Source organism: Leuciscus leuciscus (assembly GCF_965113295.1).
Source record: "Leuciscus leuciscus genome assembly, chromosome: 8".
In the NCBI taxonomy this organism is placed as follows: domain Eukaryota; kingdom Metazoa; phylum Chordata; class Actinopteri; order Cypriniformes; family Leuciscidae; genus Leuciscus; species Leuciscus leuciscus.
Genome location: NC_138732.1, coordinates 41,135,675 through 41,154,175, shown reverse-complemented (window position 1 = coordinate 41,154,175; position 18,501 = coordinate 41,135,675). Strand labels below are relative to the sequence as shown.

General features: G+C 43.5%; 1 protein-coding gene across 1 annotated transcript in view; it reads left to right on the top strand.

The window, feature by feature from the left end:
* Window positions 1–14,534, top strand: part of LOC309504976 (uncharacterized protein) — a 71,700-nt gene extending 57,166 nt beyond the window's left edge. Inside the window, exon 2 of the mRNA XM_082178305.1 lies at window positions 12,647–14,534. Within this exon, the coding sequence (XP_082034431.1) occupies window positions 12,647–14,336 (1,690 nt within the window). The 3' untranslated portion in view covers window positions 14,337–14,534. The remainder of the gene's footprint in view (window positions 1–12,646) is intronic.
* The last annotated feature ends 3,967 nt before the right edge of the window (window positions 14,535–18,501 follow it).

Here is an 18,501-nt window from a genome sequence, read left to right as displayed (position 1 = left end):
TAGTGTAATATTCTCTAACTCAGGTGATATTTATATTTATATTATTCATACTTCTCAAAATACTGTAAATATGTTCATAATCTGTAAATGTTTATTCAGACTAAACCCAACTGTGACCCCTTTTTTTTACTTTTTATACTATTTTATTTTATTTTATTTTTTTATATATTTTATTCTTAGAATTTGTATTACTATGTTTCTTGTTGTATTTGTATTTGTATATGTGCACTGGAAGCTTCAGTACCAAGACAAATTCCTTGTGGGTGCAAGCACACTTGGCAATAAAGCTCTTTCTGATTCTGATTCTGATTCTGATTATTCTAAACCGAGCAGAGCAGCTCGGCGATGTTGTGTTTCTCTTTCACGGCTGCACAGTTTTCTACTGTTTTTCAAAGTTTGGATGAAACTAATTGTATGCTCCCTTCCTGTTCTAATACCGAAGAGCTATCCTCACTGTTTGATTCTTCCTGCCAAAGTGTGTTAGACATTGTTGCACCTTTTAAAGTTATGCGTTCTAAGCCAAAAAGTGAACCATGGTTGAACGATACTACTCGTGCTGTCAGACGAGAATGCAGGAGAGCTGAACGACAGTGGAAGAAAAACAGATTACAGGTGTCTCTTGACATCTTAAAAGACACCTGGTATAAATACACCAAAACTGTAAAAACGGAGAAAACGAAATACCTTTCTGATATTATCTTGAAGAATTCTCACAAACCTCAAGCTCTTTTTAGTACAATTAATGCTGTACTAAATGGGCCTACCTCTCAACTGACTTGTTCTTACTCATCTCCAGATGTCTGTGAGAAGTTTTCAAAAAATGTTATAGGTAAGATAGAAAATATTAGAGCACATATTTTACCTTCCTCTGAGGACCCTTCTATTATTGTCACCCGCCCTGCTGTCTTTAACCAGTTTGAGCCTGTGTCCTTATCTTTTATATAAGATATAATTGATCAAATGAAATCATCCGCCTGTTTTACAGATGTTGTCCCTCCACGTTTTTTAAAACAAGTTTTTGAAACTATTGGGCCCAAAATTCTAGGAATTATAAATAGCAGTCTGACCACAGGTGTTGTACCACAGGGCTTTAAACATGCAGTAGTACAACCACTAATAAAAAAAAACAATCTTGACGCATCAGTTTTCTCCAATTACCGACCTATTTCTAAACTTCCATTTCTTTCGAAAATACTGGAGAAAGCTGTATGTATACAGTTGCAATCTTTTTTGGATTTACATGGAATTTTGGAGTTGTTTCAGTCTGGATTTAAAGCCCTTCATAGTACAGAAACTACACTCTTAAAAGTTTTTAACGACCTCTTATTGATTACAGACTCAGGAGATTCTGCTATTCTAATGCTGTTAGATCTCACAGCTGCATTTGATACTATTGATCATAATATTCTGATCTCTAGGTTGGACCACTGTGTTGGTATCAAAGGTATTGCTCTAGAGTGGTTTAGGTCATATCTGTCCGATAGGAAGTTTTCTGTTTGCCTTGGAGACTTTGTGTCCCAAATGGCACCTTTTCCTTGTGGAGTCCCCCAGGGGTCTATTCTTGGCCCGATGCTGTTTTCCCTGTACATCCTTCCTCTGGGGTCTATCCTGAGAAAGCATGGCATTTCGTTTCACTGTTATGCAGACGACACACAACTTTATCTGCCATTGAAACGAAATGATAACAGCTCTGTCAAATTATTGTTGGACTGCCTCGCAGTTATTAAAGCCTGGATGGCTATGAATTTTTTACATTTTAATGAGAGTAAAACTGAAATTGTGATATTTGGCCCAAGTAGTAGCCATGTGGCCCCCAACACAGAATTGGGTTCCTTAATTCCGTGTGTTAAATCCTCCGTTAAAAATCTGGGAGTAATCATGGACGGTGATTTTAAACTTGAAAAGCAGATAAATTCTGTGGTTAAAGTCAGTTTTTTTCAGTTAAGGCTCTTATCTAAAGTGAAACCTTTTTTGTCATTTAAAGACTTTGAAAGAGTTATACATGTTTTTATCTCCTCTCGATTGAACTATTGTAATGCCATCTATTGCTGGTGTCAGCCAGGCATCTATCTCACGCCTGCAGCTGGTGCAGAATGCTGCAGCTAGACTTCTAAAAGTGGTACGTAAGCGTGACCACATTTCTCCCATACTGGCTTCCCTTCACTAGCTTCCAGTACGGTTTAGGATTGATTTTAAAATGTTAGTGTTTGCTTACAAATCCTTAAATGGTCAAGCCCCGATCTACCGTTCTGACCTTATACAACAACATGTTCCATCTAGGTCTCTTAGGTCGGCAGATTGTATGCTCTTGGCTGTTCCTAGAGTAAGGCTGAAACATAGGGGAGATCGGGCCTTTTCAGTTGCGGCCCCTAAACTATGGAATAATTTACCATTGTCTGTGAGGCTGGCCCCAACACCTATCTGCTTTTAAATCTAGTCTTAAAACACATTTATTTTCCTTGGCTTTTAGTTCAGTTTGAGAGCTGTGTGTTTTTGTCTTTTTGATGTCATTTTATTTTTGTTGTTGTTGATTCATGATTTGGGATGTACAGCACTTTGGTCAACTTCTGTTGTTTTAAATGTGGTCTAGAAATAAACTTGACTTTGACATTATTAGCAAACCTTAGGTTACTTGTGTAACCCTGGTTCTCTGTGAACAGTGCGATGTATCTCACTATACATCCCCAGGCATGATAGACTTTGGAAGCACCAATTACACCACAGCTCACAGTTACAATCACAGCTCATGATAAGGAGCCCACCCCCTCTCTACAGCTATGAAACCCAAAACGGCATTCTAAGCATGCTCTTCCCCTGTGTTATGCGAGTAGGGAAGCTTGGTCAGATACCTTGCTCTGTTCCCAGAGAACCGGGGTTATGCAAGTGACCTAACGTTCTCTTTCAAGCAAACACTCGGTATATCTCTATGGAAATGATATAGCCAACTCCCGTAACGCATGCTTTCCAAAGTTGCCGAACAGACCCAGCAAGAAAGAAAGATAACCTTTCGATTCTCCAAAGAACCAACATTGAGAACTTCATGAGCCATATACCCCTTTTCCACCAACAAGAACAGGGTGCTGGTTCAGAGCTAGAGCTATTGCCAGTTCGGAGTTGGTTCGACTGACGAGCTTACTAAGAACCGGTTTGCGTTTCCACCGGCCAGAGAGCCACAACAGAGCTATATCTTACGTCACTGCATACGTATCATGTTGCCCAGCAACGCTAGTGCGGTAGCGCCAAACACAAACACACCAGACTTGTTCGAGATGCATCGGCTTCTCGCAGAACGATCAGCACATGAAATCAAAGCACTGCGAAAGCGATCAAAAAGCACAAGGAGTCGCATGATCTCCAAACACTCCCGCAGCTCTGATCGGTCCACGCTGCTCCGATGCATCTCGAACAAGGCATCAACAATAATAGACATTGCGTTACTATGGATGCTCATGGGTTTGCGAAAATAAATCGGCATCCAAACACGGCGAATCCAACGCGTTCGTGCAGCTCGCCGTAACTTACATAGACGGATATTATAATCGAGCTGCTATTAGCTCGACTAGCTGCTATTTAAAAATGGCGGTCACAAGTTTCTATTCGTCTTGTTGGTCCCGGTAACCCCGCCCCCAGTCTCTGACGCAAGCGGTTCTTACTTGGCTCTGTTCTAGACCAGCAATGATTTGGTGCTACTTAAGAACCACTTTGCCTGGTTCGGAGCTGGTGCTTTGCGTGTGGAAAACCAAAGAACCGATTTGAACCTAGGCTCTGGCTCCGAACCAGCACCAGCTCTGCCTTGGTGGAAAAGGGGTAATAGAGGTTGCAGTGACATCCAGACAGTAAAATCTGACAAATGTATGAGGGGAAGTCCAGCTGCTCGATGGTGTTTTAAGCCCCCAATGGCTCCTTAGAGGCAGCTAACCCTACCCTCAACCTTAAACCTACCCATCCCCTCGCTGCCTGGAAGGCGCCGTTGGGGGCATAAAACACCAAACACCAGTCCAGCTTGTAAGGGTGGAATTCCTGCAGAGGTTCAAGCTGCAAGACTGCCGAATGACTAAAAAAAAGTTGTCAGCAATATGGTAGAAAACTGTACGTTTCATGTCTATTCCACCCACTGCCACTTATACCACTGACGGAAATAAGCGCAGTTACAATAGCTTAATATGTGGGAGAGCATTGCTATAGAGAGTGACAATATTGCATTGCAATATGTAGCACTTCAAAGTCAATATCAAATCAAAACTAGTTAGCACATTATTTGTAAATGAAAAGGTTTAATGACAAAATATGGTTATGGTTACACTTAAAATAGTTACAAAATAGATGTATGAGATGATGATAACTTATACCATTAATCTTACCCAGCATGTAAATGTTTCCTGAGAGATAGATAGAGGGAGAGAGTAAGAGAAAAGAGGATGTAAAGAGAGAGAGCCCCAAGAAAGGGATCCAGAGAAGAAGAGAGCCAGAGCATAAAAGAGACAGAGCAACAGTTTCAATCTTCTTTTATCCTTTCCCGACCATGTGACTAAAACCCAATTGTGAGACATTCAAACTGACCAATCAGATAATTACACTTCCCCCACCATACTAAAGGTGTGACAATTCATCGACCCCCAAAGTACACACATATTGGCCTATAGGCTTTGATCACTATCTGTGGGAACTCCAAATGGCCCTTGTGTTGGAAAGAGGGGGTAGAAAAACAGTCAAGCAAATGTCTTTGTTCGTTTCAAATATCTTGGATTATTTCAATTCTACAAGCTTGCCACTGCACAAATATCTCATACCGAAATCCTCTTGAACACTGCCCTGAGGTAGCCATACCCCTTGTACAATGAGCCCTTAACCCTCTGAGGTCTGAGGGGTTTTTGGGGTCCTTGAGATGTTCTGACATGCCCTGACAATTGTGCTTTTTTCAGTTGCTTATAAACATATTAATGGCAAAGGTATAATTACACTCTATTTAGCACAAACAGGGCTACCATAATATGTGAGCAACATGCATGTACATGTTTGTATTTTTGAGAGAATAATGTTTATGCATGGTTATTGAAAAAACTAAAAACTAAAGTTTCTGAAATAAGGCCACAAAACACATACTAAATACGTGTCAATAAGACTTTTGACTAATTGATGTCTTTGCCTAGAGTTTTTTCTTCAAAATGATGTGAAAATCATCCTGCCCTTATCATTCACATAACACAATACATTGATTTAAATCTTGTAAAACACTTTTTGTTTGTAAAGGCAATATGCGCAAGGGGCGTCAACCATTCAACAGCATCATGCATATGTAGTGGTTCACACCTCAGGAGACAATGGGGCCCGCATACTTAATGAGCCATTCATTCAGGTGTGTCACCTATAGCCACAAGAAAGAATGCAAGAGCAATATATATACAGTATATATATATATATTCTACCAAATTGGTTCACAGTTGGAAGCATGTCAATTTTTTATTTATTTTTTTACAAATTTTGCTTGCAAATTGTATAATATCCAAGGAAAACATGTCTATTAATTGTGCAGTTAATTCTCATACTGTATTTTCAGTTTTGGAATATGTATCCTCTGCCCAAATTTGTCAATAATAAAACACAATAAAAATTATTTAAAGAAAATGCTTATATTTACCTTTTAAAATTTGTTTACATCTACCTTGTAAATATATATTTTTTTATTAAAAAGGTTACAATTACAACAACAATTGAAGTGTAATCTTTCTTTGTAAAAACTAAAGGATACATTTTATCATACATATTTCAAAGTTAAGGATTCATTACTTCGAATATAGCCTACATTGACAAAACATACTATATTTAACATATTAGCAAAAATTGGCAAACAAAAGCTTATTTGAGGTGGCAGATATTTTACAGTAAAAATGTGTAATCTATCCAAAACTAATCAACGAAATGTTGTCTTTCATTTGTCTGTAAAATAGGTCTTTCGTTTTTATTATAAGGAATATAAATGTTAATTTGCAGTTTAATACGTTGCTTATACAAATACATTTTATTTCAACATATTTCAATCGATTTTACTCAGTATAGCAAAATAGTTTGCTAAAAGCAGATCATTCATTCACACACAGAAACGCAATTCAAATTTAAACCGTCTTTTTGCGAGTTGTGGTAAACAGCGCATCTCTGCCGTTCATTCATTCACACAGAAACGCGATTTACTTGAGAATGAAAAAAAAAACTTACTACATTATTCCATCCGTTGCTCCTCGAAATACCAGCACTTCTGAGGTAAGTTTTCCATTATTATTATTCCTCACAGCGCTGCGAGACAGTGTAGACAAGTACACTTATCTGAATAAACTTGATGTGTTTTCTCGAGCTGATATGTGGGCGTTCACAGTTTGTATGGGATCGTCTCAGTCATTTGCGTTTGAATAGCGCGCGCTCTCCGTGGGCGGGGCCGATTAAAACGTAATGAGCTGAAATGAGCTCGACTGGAATCGCTCTCTTTTAATACAGATTTCACAAGATGAGAATATTTGTTTTTTATATAAATTACTTCATTTAAAAGAAGAGAATTCAAGCTTCATGCCTGTGTGTCTGTATGCCTGTTTGACTGAGTATTCGCTCAGTTATTGTTCATTTTCGGACGCGTTTCAGAATGGACTTCACTGGCAGAGAGAAGGCAGAACTCGCTTCGTGTTTATTTTTCTTTATTTGGCAAAAAGCACAACACTTTGTTTTTATTGTGAGTATATACAAAAATAATACACATTTAACAGAATCGATTGATGTATGAAACTCCTATGGAAAATCAAAGTCAACAGAGTATTTATGAGTTTCTTTTACATTGATAAAAAAAAGCGAGCTGGTATCAAATGACTGCTTTCCCCACACCTTTTGCAGTCCTGGACTGGTGGAACAGGAGGACGTGGTGATCTCTTACACACTTATGTGACTGAGCGCATAAGAAAATCATCCAGATAAGCAGATATTATAAGATAAGCAGATATTACCAGATAAGTCTGATATCTTTTCAGACTTCCTGGGCATCTTCATGATGGGCGTTTGATCATTACCTTGTCTGTTTTTTTTTTTTTCTCTGTACTGTTATTTGGGTTTAGTTATTGTGAACCACTTTGGGCAACAGCTGTTGCAATATAAAATTAAACTCTTCAGGCAAATAAAAATAAATAGAGACTTAAAGTATGCGATTTATTTGTTAAACAGGAAAAACATCCCATACATCAGTGGTAAAAATCAACACCGTTAACTGCATGCATGGCCACATTCTTTATGGCCAGGAGGACACCCCTTAGGGCCAGGACATTGGCCATCAGGGTGAGTTTTTTGGCAGTTTTCAGCACATACTGCAGGCTTTGCTGGTTCGGCCACAGGCTTCACTGGATGACCCCCCTTAGGGCCAGAACATGGGGCATCAGGGTGAGTTTTTTGGCAGTTTTCGGCACACACCGCAGGCTTTGCCGGTTCAGCTGCAGGCTTCACTGCATGGATTCAGATAGTCAGCTTTAGTCAGTCCGTTTAACAACATTCAGTCTTAGATGTACAGCACAAAACACACAAAGCATGAACAGCAAGTTGTACAACTGAAATAACGAGAAGGCTGACTCAAACACTAATAGAACATAAATACCTGTAAATGGAGCCATACACTGACGTCCACATCCATTGCTGCAGCATTTCTCATGTTTCGGACAGTCACTATCATAGGAACACAACTCAGCACACTTTCCTCCTCCAGATTTTGTGCTTGGACACTGTCCTGGCTTTTCTGTGATAGAGACACATGACAGAAACATACAGTAATGAGACTTTCAGCATTCAGTGATATGAAAAAAGTGGTCAAAGATCGGAGTAGGTTTTACAAGAAAATACTAGTTCAGTCTTTCTACTTTATAGTTTCACATTTAGTTCAGTTTAATTAACAATGTCCTCCAGAGCAGTCTCGATCACAAGTACATCCTCCACAGCACGATCATCAGCTTTACCAGACACCACATGAGTGTTGTTGTAATAGTTTCAGTATTTATAAGTCAGGGGTTTCGCAGTGTGCGTCTCAAACTTGAAAATATTCATACATTTATCAGCTTCAAATCAAGTAGAAATACCATTTATAACTAACCTGACAATTAGTTTCAAAGACACAGAGTGCCATTACAACCTACCCCACTACTGGTGAGGTGTGTTATAGAAGCACAATGCAGAAAGAAGACATCCATCAATATGTTGTTCATAAGTTTACTATTACAACTAATTGTACTGTACATCATATTTTGTAAGGCGTTTATTTATGCATTTCTTCAGGTGGTGTAATGAAGCTAAAAGATCTTCTCACCTATGCCTCCAGCATGGTTTGTGCTCAAAGATGCAGACAGACACAATAAAACAACACTCAACGAGCAGTACACTCGAGCTGTCATCCTCTCGACCTGTGATCTCACAATCAACTCTACTGGAAAACGCGCTGAATTAGTCAGTCAGTAGGAACAGCGAGGCACACAAAACTACACTGAAAACATGTGTTGCTGAATCCCTTAACATAAAGTGCTTTCCAAAGATTTATAGATCCAAGGAAGTCTGGGTAACTCCAACCCTGATGAAACTCACCTGCGTGTAGCTTTCTAGTAGCCTAATCTTGAAGACCTTCATTAGCTTGCTCAGGTGTGTTTGATTAGGTTTGGAGGAGTGGAGTACTGCGGTCACCCAGATGACATAATTAGAAGATTGAGTGTTTCTATGGCAACACTATCAATGACAAAATGGTCAGGTGGTACAGCGATCACATGGTACAAGTAGGAGCTCTCAGAAAATTCCACGTTTACAAGTTGTTGTTATGAATACACCTCTTACACCTAAACTCTACAGGAAGTGGATCTCTACTGGCATAAATCTGCGTAGAATATGAAGAGACACAGCATACACAGACACAGGGGCATGTCTAGAAATGGAAACTGAATTACAATTGCTGATTGACTTGCGATGCGGATCCAAGTAATTATGACTAACAACAATGTTTCAAGCAACAAGGAAATACAGCCATTCTTATATCAACGCCACTTTAAATATATATATATATATATATATATATATATATATATATATATATATATATATATATATATTGATGATGAACAGATAGAATTTAGGCTGAAACATTTTTTATTGAGTTAACAATAGGGGAATACAGAGCCATAAAAACACTGGAATCTATAAAACAGTGAAATCAAAATGTTGCATCTTGTATCAAAATCATACATCTAAAACATAAGCTATCTTTTTCAACAGCCTGTATGTCTTAACAACTTTATAATTGTCCTCTATTGAGGTTAGGGAATTGTGAAAGATCTTTAAGTCAGTGGAAAACTGTCTACCATTCGGTACAGTTGACGTACTTTGCTTTATGTATTTTATATTTCCCAAATAAAATAAGAATTTAATTAAATTGTCAATTTCCAATAAACCGGTATCACATTCCATAAACAAGACCATAGATCTTGCACCTTGGAAACATATATGTTTCTGGATATATCTATCATAAACGGCAACACTTCTGTCATCTCTCAATAATATTTCAACTCATTCACTCCTGTCGTCATTATCTTAAAATCTGTAAATATGCACATTATTATGCATGGACACACATTAGACCTTGTTTTATCATGTGGTTTACAAATCTGTAATCTTGAAATTTGTGAAGCGTCTTTTTCTGATCACATGCCTGTATTATTTGAGATCTCTCTCCCTTATTCTAAACCGAGTAGAGCAGCTCGGCGATGTTGTGTTTCTCTTTCACGGCTGCACAGTTCTCTTACGAGAGGTCTCTCGTACTGCGTAAGATATCTTACGCTAGGGGAAAATCCTTTTCCGCGAGATATTGAAGCCAAAAATTATCCTTAATTTTGTAATAATGCAAAACGCGTTGCAGCAGCAATGCAGACATAGGCGAGACAGCTCGCGCGCCTATTGGCTGCTCTGCGGCAACTGCAGCAGCCTATCGAGCGAGGCCTGGCGTGACGTCAGACCCAATCAGGGCACTTCGCGCCCGCTGCGTCACGTCCCGCCGAAATGGGCGTGGTCTAGGCCTATAAATATCGCTCGCAGGCAGCTATTATCTGATTTTTCATCCTTCAAGCGAAGCACACGCATCGCTGGAGCTGGATTAGAAGCCGCGCCGTCGAGAGAGAGCACCTTCAGCGGGACGAGTCACTGAAGTCGCTGGCCGCGCCGCCTTCCTGCCTTCCTGCTGCGCTTTCCGGCGCTTATATCCTTCTCTTTTATTACACTGTATTTCTGTGTGTGTGTGTCGCCGCCGCGACACACATTTCTAAAAGAGCTAGCGTCTTTTTAAAGATGCCTTCCTGCGGCTCGTGCAGAGCCACACTCAGCGACGGGGACCGCCACGTGATCTGCGTTTCCTGCCTGGGTGAGGAACATGCAGCTCTCGCGCTCGCTGACGGCGGATGCCCTCACTGCGAGCTGATGGCAATGGCGACTCTGAGGACTCGCCTAGCCGTCTTCACCGAGACTGCTCCCCCGCCCGCCGCGGCGTCGCGCCGTAAAAAGCGCCGTGCCCAGCGGGCCCCGGAACCCTCCCTCAGCCGCCAAAGCTCGCCGGTTCGCCCGCTTGCTTCCCCGGCTTCTTCTGTTTCGCTTCCTGACGGACAGCGGCCGCCGTCTGCCGCCGCTTCCGTTGATATCGCGGATGAGGAAGCCCTGCTGGGAGAGGATGATTCCTGCTCTATCCTGGTGTCAGGCAGTGAGGATTGGGCGGGCTCTGAGGACCCCGCACCCCCTGCCCGCACGTCGTCAGGCAAGAGAGCTTCCATTGAGACGGAACTCATGCGAGTACTCGCACAGGCCGCGGCGAGCCTCGGCCTCGAGTGGTCTTCGCCTGAGCAGCCCGCTCACAACCGGCTGGATGGATTTTTCCTGCCTGGGGAGCGCGCTTCGCCTGCGTCCAGACCGGCGCCCTTTCTTCCTGAGTTACACAAAGAAGTCGCCAAGTCCTGGAGCGCCCCCTATTCTGCTAGAGTGCGTCCTGCTGTTTCTTTGGCATTCTCCGCTGTTGACGATGCCAAGAACAAAGGATACCTCTCGCTGCCGCCGGTTGAAGAGGCGATAGCGGCCCACTTATGCCCGCCCTCCGCTGGACGGCGCGCTAAGCCGGCCCTACCCTCTAAAGCTTGCCGCACGACGTCAAGCCTGCTCCGCCGCGCTTTCTCCGCCGCCGGGCAAGCTGAGTCAGCGTTGCACACCATGGCAACGCTCCAGATCTTCCAGGCCGATCTCCTCCGTAAGTTGGATGAGGAAGGACCTGACGCGATCTGCGTGCCGGACTTAAGGAGTGCCACGGACCTCGCTCTTCGTGCTACTAAGTCCGCAGCACAAGCCATTGGACGGACTATGGCTTCTCTCACCGTGTCTGAGAGACATCTCTGGCTGACGCTCTCGGAAATGGCCGAGTCTGAACGCACCGCGTTCCTCGACGCCCCGCTTTCCGCCACAGGCCTCTTTGGATCCTCCATCAAGGATTTCGCGGAGAGATTCGCAGAGGTACAGAAAGCGTCTCAGGCTATGAAGCACTTCCTCCCGAAGCGCTCCAGCTCTGCAGCAGGCCGTGCGAAACCGTCTGCTCAGAGCTCACAGCCACAGCCACCGTCCACTGCCTCCACTTCACAGCGCCGCCAGGCCAGAAGCGCGAGACCGCGCTCCCGCTCATCCGGTCGCCGCCCCACAGGACGTGGCTCGCGACCTAGGATCACGGTGAAGCCCGAGGCCCCGAAGTCGTCCTTGCACAGCTAGGAAAACGACGGTGTTCCAGTCCCGCTGCAGCCGGACTCACACCAAAGCTATTCGCTCGTCCAGTTCCAGAAAATGTGACTGTTCCAGTGTTCTGAGTCGGTTCTGTCACCCGCTTGCCTGCACACAAATGCCGTTTTCACGGCTACCCAGATAAATCCCCAAAAGAGTGTATTTTCTGGTGTCCCGGCCACGGCCGATGGTGTTTCATGTGTAGTAAGAATGCCCACTGCCCAGTGCCCATCCCTACACACAAGCACAGCCTGTCACACAGGGCTCGCGCACATAAAACCGACTCAGATCGGTTGCGCTTCAAACATGGTGAACGTGCCCACTACCCAGTGCCCACTAACACCACGTTATGCATGTCTCACGGTTTCTGTAAAAACGAAACCAACGTGCACTCGCTTCACGCAAGCGAACGATGCTTTCGGTGTGATAAATGTGCCCGCTGTCCCGCGCCCACATCCACACATAGACATGACAGTTCCCACGGGAACCGCCCAGCCCTCCCCTCGCGGTTAAACACCGCAGAGGAGTCGAGCGCGGGCAATCTGCCCGCTGTCATCAGCGCGCCCCATGCCTCAAATGTCACGAGCGACACGCTTGTGTTACAGCACACCGAAGCTTCTCCATCGCTGAGCGAGCGGAGCGCGCTTCGTATTCAACCCCTAGCTATCCATGCAGACGCATGGGCAAAGCTACCCGGGGTTTCGAAGTGGGTGCTGAACATTATAGAAAGAGGCTATTCGCTGCAGTTTCGCCGACGCCCTCGCCGCTATGTGGCGCGCGTCGAGACCACGGTAAAAACAGAAGTAGCACATCTACTTCGAGCCGAAGTGACGAAACTATTGAGCAAAGGGGCCATAGAGCCTCTCTCTCAAGATCAGAGCGAAGGAGGGCTATACAGCAGATACTTCCTGGTACCGAAAAAAGACGGGGGTCTCAGACCCATACTAGATCTAAGGCAACTGAACAAAGTGCTTGTGAAGCGACAGTTCAGGATGCTCACGACCAGGCAAATCCTTGTGCAGATTCGCCAAGGAGATTGGTTTGTGTCAATAGATCTGAAAGACGCATATTTTCAAATACAGATAGCGTCACGTCACAGGCGATATTTGAGATTCGCCTTCGAGGGCCAGGCATATCAGTACACAGTCCTGCCGTTCGGTTTGTCCCTAGCACCCCGTACATTTACGAAGTGCATGGATGCGGCGCTCGCACCCCTCAGAATGAGAGGCATGCGAGTGCTGAACTATTTGGACGATTGGCTGATTCTAGCGCAATCTCGCGCAGTGCTCATAGAACACACGACCATTTTACTCGATCACCTCGAGGATTTGGGTCTGAGTGTCAATTGGGCGAAGAGCTCCCTGTCACCCAGTCAGAAAATATCTTTCCTGGGCACAGAACTGGACTCACTATCCATGATAGCGCGACTATCACAACAGCGCGCGGTAGACATTCGACGCACAGCGAACTCTTTTCGCTGCGGCGCGTCTGTCCCGCTCAAGAGATTTCAGAAGATGCTAGGTCTCATGGCCTCAGCATCGTCAGTGCTCCAGCTGGGTCTGCTCCGTATGCGCCCGCTGCAGTTTTGGCTGAAAGCGCGAGTCCCACGCGAAGCGTGGGCACCCGGTTTGCTTCGCCTCAGGGTCAATCAGAAATGCGTTTCAGCTCTGAAACCCTGGAAAGCGAACGACTGGTACCAATCAGGTGTAAGCCTGGGGACTTCCTCGAGGGTGAAAGTGGTGTCCACGGACGCGTCCACCTCGGGATGGGGAGCGCTGCTCGAGGGCAGACCGTTCTTCGGCCAGTGGTCAGAACGGGAGAAGCTCCTGCACATAAACTGCCTCGAAATGCTGGCAGTAGACAACGCGCTGACGCGTTTTTGTCCCCAAATAAAAGGTCACCACGTCTTGGTCCGTTCGGACAACATGTCTGTGGTGTCCTATATAAATCGCCAGGGCGGCATCAGATCCGAGAAACTGTACAGGCTGGCAGAACGCCTCCTGGTATGGGCTCAGTGCAACCTGCGCTCGCTCAGAGCAGCGCACGTGCCAGGGATCTTGAATATAGGACCGGACAGACTGTCCAGGAACAATGTTCCGGCAGGCGAGTGGTCTCTACACCCACAGACAGTCCAACTGCTGTGGAAGAAATTCGGCAGAGCGGAAGTGGACCTGTTTGCGTCTCAAGAAAACGCTCACTGTCAAGAATTTTTCTCCAAGAGCAGGAGCGCGCTGGCCCATGTGTGGCCCCGCCGCCCGCTCTATGCTTTTCCCCCCGTCTCTCTCCTGCCTCAGGTGATAGAACGGATCAGGGAAGAAGGATGCTCAGTACTGCTGGTAGCACCGTTCTGGAAAAACCAACCTTGGTTCCCAGCCGTGATGCAGTTAGCAAGTACTGCCCCGTGGCCAGTACCAATGAGGAGAGATCTCCTCTCACAGGCCCGCGGCTCGATTTGGCATCCTCACCCGGAACTATGGTCCCTTCATGTCTGGGCCATCAACGGGTACATGTTGGACTCCCTAAAGGAGTATTAAACACGATCACGCAGGCTAGAGCTCCGTCTACAAGGCGACTCTATTCTTCGAAATGGTCAGTGTTTTCGGGCTGGTGCACAGCCCGTGGTGTGTCACCCACAAACTGTGATGTGACGGAGGTGCTTTCCTTCCTACAAGAGCTGTTGGATGGGGGCAGGGCCCCCTCCACGCTCAAAGTTTATGTGGCGGCTATAGCAGCGTTCTCAGAAACAACGCTTGGTCAGTCAATAGGAAGGAACGATTTAGTCATCCGCTTCCTTAGAGGAGCTAAGAGACTGAATCCTCCCAGACCTTTCTACGGTTCTGGAAGCCATGAAAGGTGCGCCATTTGAGCCTTTGCAGTCAATCGATTTGAAACACAGTCAAATCGATTTCAAATCGTCAATCGATTTGAAACAACTGTGTAAGACCCACATTTTCCCCATCAGTTCAGGCCGTACCCCGCCCTGTCTGTATGATGAAATTCGCGTCCCATCGACGCTACTTTATGTGGAAAAGTGAGGCTGCACCCCTCCCTCTTCCCGGACTCCCTGTGAGTTCCCTGAGTGATTGTGCACTATATGTACCCCGGGCTTTCGCCCTTGGGTCTTTGGTGTCAGATCTCAGCATGCACAGCGTTTTACATTAGGTCCCCTAGCGTAAGATATCTTACGCAGTACGAGAGACCTCTCGTAAGAGAACGTACTCGGTTACTAACGTAACCTCGGTTCTCTCTAGAAGAGGGAACGAGTACTGCGTATCTTGCCGTGCATGCACACGCTCTGGTTGCTTCGATGATGAAAAACCAGATAATAGCTGCCTGCGAGCGATATTTATAGGCCTAGACCACGCCCATTTCGGCGGGACGTGACGCAGCGGGCGCGAAGTGCCCTGATTGGGTCTGACGTCACGCCAGGCCTCGCTCGATAGGCTGCTGCAGTTGCCGCAGAGCAGCCAATAGGCGCGCGAGCTGTCTCGCCTATGTCTGCATTGCTGCTGCAACGCGTTTTGCATTATTACAAAATTAAGGATAATTTTTGGCTTCAATATCTCGCGGAAAAGGATTTTCCCCTAGCGTAAGATATCTTACGCAGTACTCGTTTCCCTCTTCTAGAGAGCACCGAGGTTACGTTAGTAACCGAGTACGTTTTCTACTGTTTTTCAAAGTTTGGATGAAACTAATTGTATGCTCCCTTCCTGTTCTAATACCGAAGAGCTATCCTCACTGTTTGATTCTTCCTGCCAAAGTGTGTTAGACATTGTTGCACCTTTTAAAGTTATGCGTTCTAAGCCAAAAAGTGAACCATGGTTGAACGATACTACTCATGCTGTCAGACGAGAATGCAGGAGAGCTGAACGACAGTGGAAGAAAAACAGATTACAGGTGTCTCTTGACATCTTAAAAGACACCTGGTATAAATACACCAAAACTGTAAAAACGGAGAAAACGAAATACCTTTCTGATATTATCTTGAAGAATTCTCACAAACCTCAAGCTCTTTTTAGTACAATTAATGCTGTACTAAATGGGCCTACCTCTCAACTGACTTGTTCTTACTCATCTCCAGATGTCTGTGAGAAGTTTTCAAAAAATGTTATAGGTAAGATAGAAAATATTAGAGCACATATTTTACCTTCCTCTGAGGACCCTTCTATTATTGTCACCTGCCCTGCTGTCTTTAACCAGTTTGAGCCTGTGTCCTTATCTTTTATATAAGATATAATTGATCAAATGAAATCATCCGCCTGTTTTACAGATGTTGTCCCTCCACGTTTTTTAAAACAAGTTTTTGAAACTATTGGGCCCAAAATTCTAGGAATTATAAATAGCAGTCTGACCACAGGTGTTGTACCACAGGGCTTTAAACATGCAGTAGTACAACCACTAATAAAAAAAAACAATCTTGACGCATCAGTTTTCTCCAATTACCGACCTACTTCTAAACTTCCATTTCTTTCGAAAATACTGGAGAAAGCTGTATGTATACAGTTGCAATCTTTTTTGGATTTACATGGAATTTTGGAGTTGTTTCAGTCTGGATTTAAAGCCCTTCATAGTACAGAAACTACACTCTTAAAAGTTTTTAACGACCTCTTATTGATTACAGACTCAGGAGATTCTGCTATTCTAATGCTGTTAGACCTCACAGCTGCATTTGATACTATTGATCATAATATTCTGATCTCTAGGTTGGACCACTGTGTTGGTATCAAAGGTATTGCTCTAGAGTGGTTTAGGTCATATCTGTCCGATAGGAAGTTTTCTGTTTGCCTTGGAGACTTTGTGTCCCAAATGGCACCCTTTCCTTGTGGAGTCCCCCAGGGGTCTATTCTTGGCCCGATGCTGTTTTCCCTGTACATCCTTCCTCTGGGGTCTATCCTGAGAAAGCATGGCATTTCGTTTCACTGTTATGCAGACGACACACAACTTTATCTGCCATTGAAACGAAATGATAACAGCTCTGTCAAATTATTGTTGGACTGCCTCGCAGACATTAAAGCCTGGATGGCTATGAATTTTTTACATTTTAATGAGAGTAAAACTGAAATTGTGATATTTGGCCCAAGTAGTAGCCATGTGGCCCCCAACACAGAATTGGGTTCCTTAATTCCGTGTGTTAAATCCTCCGTTAAAAATCTGGGAGTAATCATGGACGGTGATTTTAAACTTGAAAAGCAGATAAATTCTGTGGTTAAAGTCAGTTTTTTTCAGTTAAGGCTCTTATCTAAAGTGAAACCTTTTTTGTCATTTAAAGACTTTGAAAGAGTTATACATGTTTTTATCTCCTCTCGATTGAACTATTGTAATGCCATCTATTGCTGGTGTCAGCCAGGCATCTATCTCACGCCTGCAGCTGGTGCAGAATGCTGCAGCTAGACTTCTAAAAGTGGTACGTAAGCGTGACCACATTTCTCCCATACTGGCTTCCCTTCACTAGCTTCCAGTACGGTTTAGGATTGATTTTAAAATGTTAGTGTTTGCTTACAAATCCTTAAATGGTCTAGCCCCGATCTACCGTTCTGACCTTATACAACAACATGTTCCATCTAGGTCTCTTAGGTCGGCAGATTGTATGCTCTTGGCTGTTCCTAGAGTAAGGCTGAAACATAGGGGAGATCGGGCCTTTTCAGTTGCGGCCCCTAAACTATGGAATAATTTACCATTGTCTGTGAGGCTGGCCCCAACACCTATCTGCTTTTAAATCTAGTCTTAAAACACATTTATTTTCCTTGGCTTTTAGTTCAGTTTGAGAGCTGTGTGTTTTTGTCTTTTTGATGTCATTTTATTTTTGTTGTTGTTGATTCATGATTTGGGATGTACAGCACTTTGGTCAACTTCTGTTGTTTTAAATGTGGTCTAGAAATAAACTTGACTTTGACTTTGACATTATTAGCAAACCTTAGGTTACTTGTGTAACCCTGGTTCTCTGTGAACAGTGCGATGTATCTCACTATACATCCCCAGGCATGATAGACTTTGGAAGCACCAATTACACCACAGCTCACAGTTACAATCACAGCTCATGATAAGGAGCCCACCCCCTCTCTACACTCAAAAAAAAAATTCATTGGATGAACATGATTTTATCATCCCACCTATATTCCATCTAAACAAACCAAGTTAAGTCAACCAACCTTTATCATATTATTTGAACACAAAATAGATGTGTTGGTTAAACATGATATTAACATTTCCATTAAACTCATTTTAATCTTTTTTGAGTTACATGTTCATTCTTAGTTAATTTAGTGAGATTACTTTGAGTGTACAAAAAAAACACAAAACATGCAAACAATTAAAAAATTTTTTTTTTTTAATTGGGCTTTAACATGCACCAGTTAAGTCTGAACTGCTTTCTTCACTTTAAGTATCCCATTCATCTGAGTGTTTGTAACATGATATATGAGAAACATTTAGCTAACAAAATCTTGGCTCTTGAGAAAACTGATCCCCAAGCAACGCTTGCAGGACTTTAACGCCCCTTTTTTCTTAACACTTCTAAAAATTAAGCAATTTTAACACTTTCCTTTTTGAGAATTTGTAAGGTAAACCATGGCCTGATACAGAAAAATTTTACATTTGAAAATAAACATGAATTTAACATAAACAATTGTGAGTAACAATTTGAGCTGTAAAATAATAATAAAAAAAGATTATCTGATGAAATACTGGTGTATAAAACAT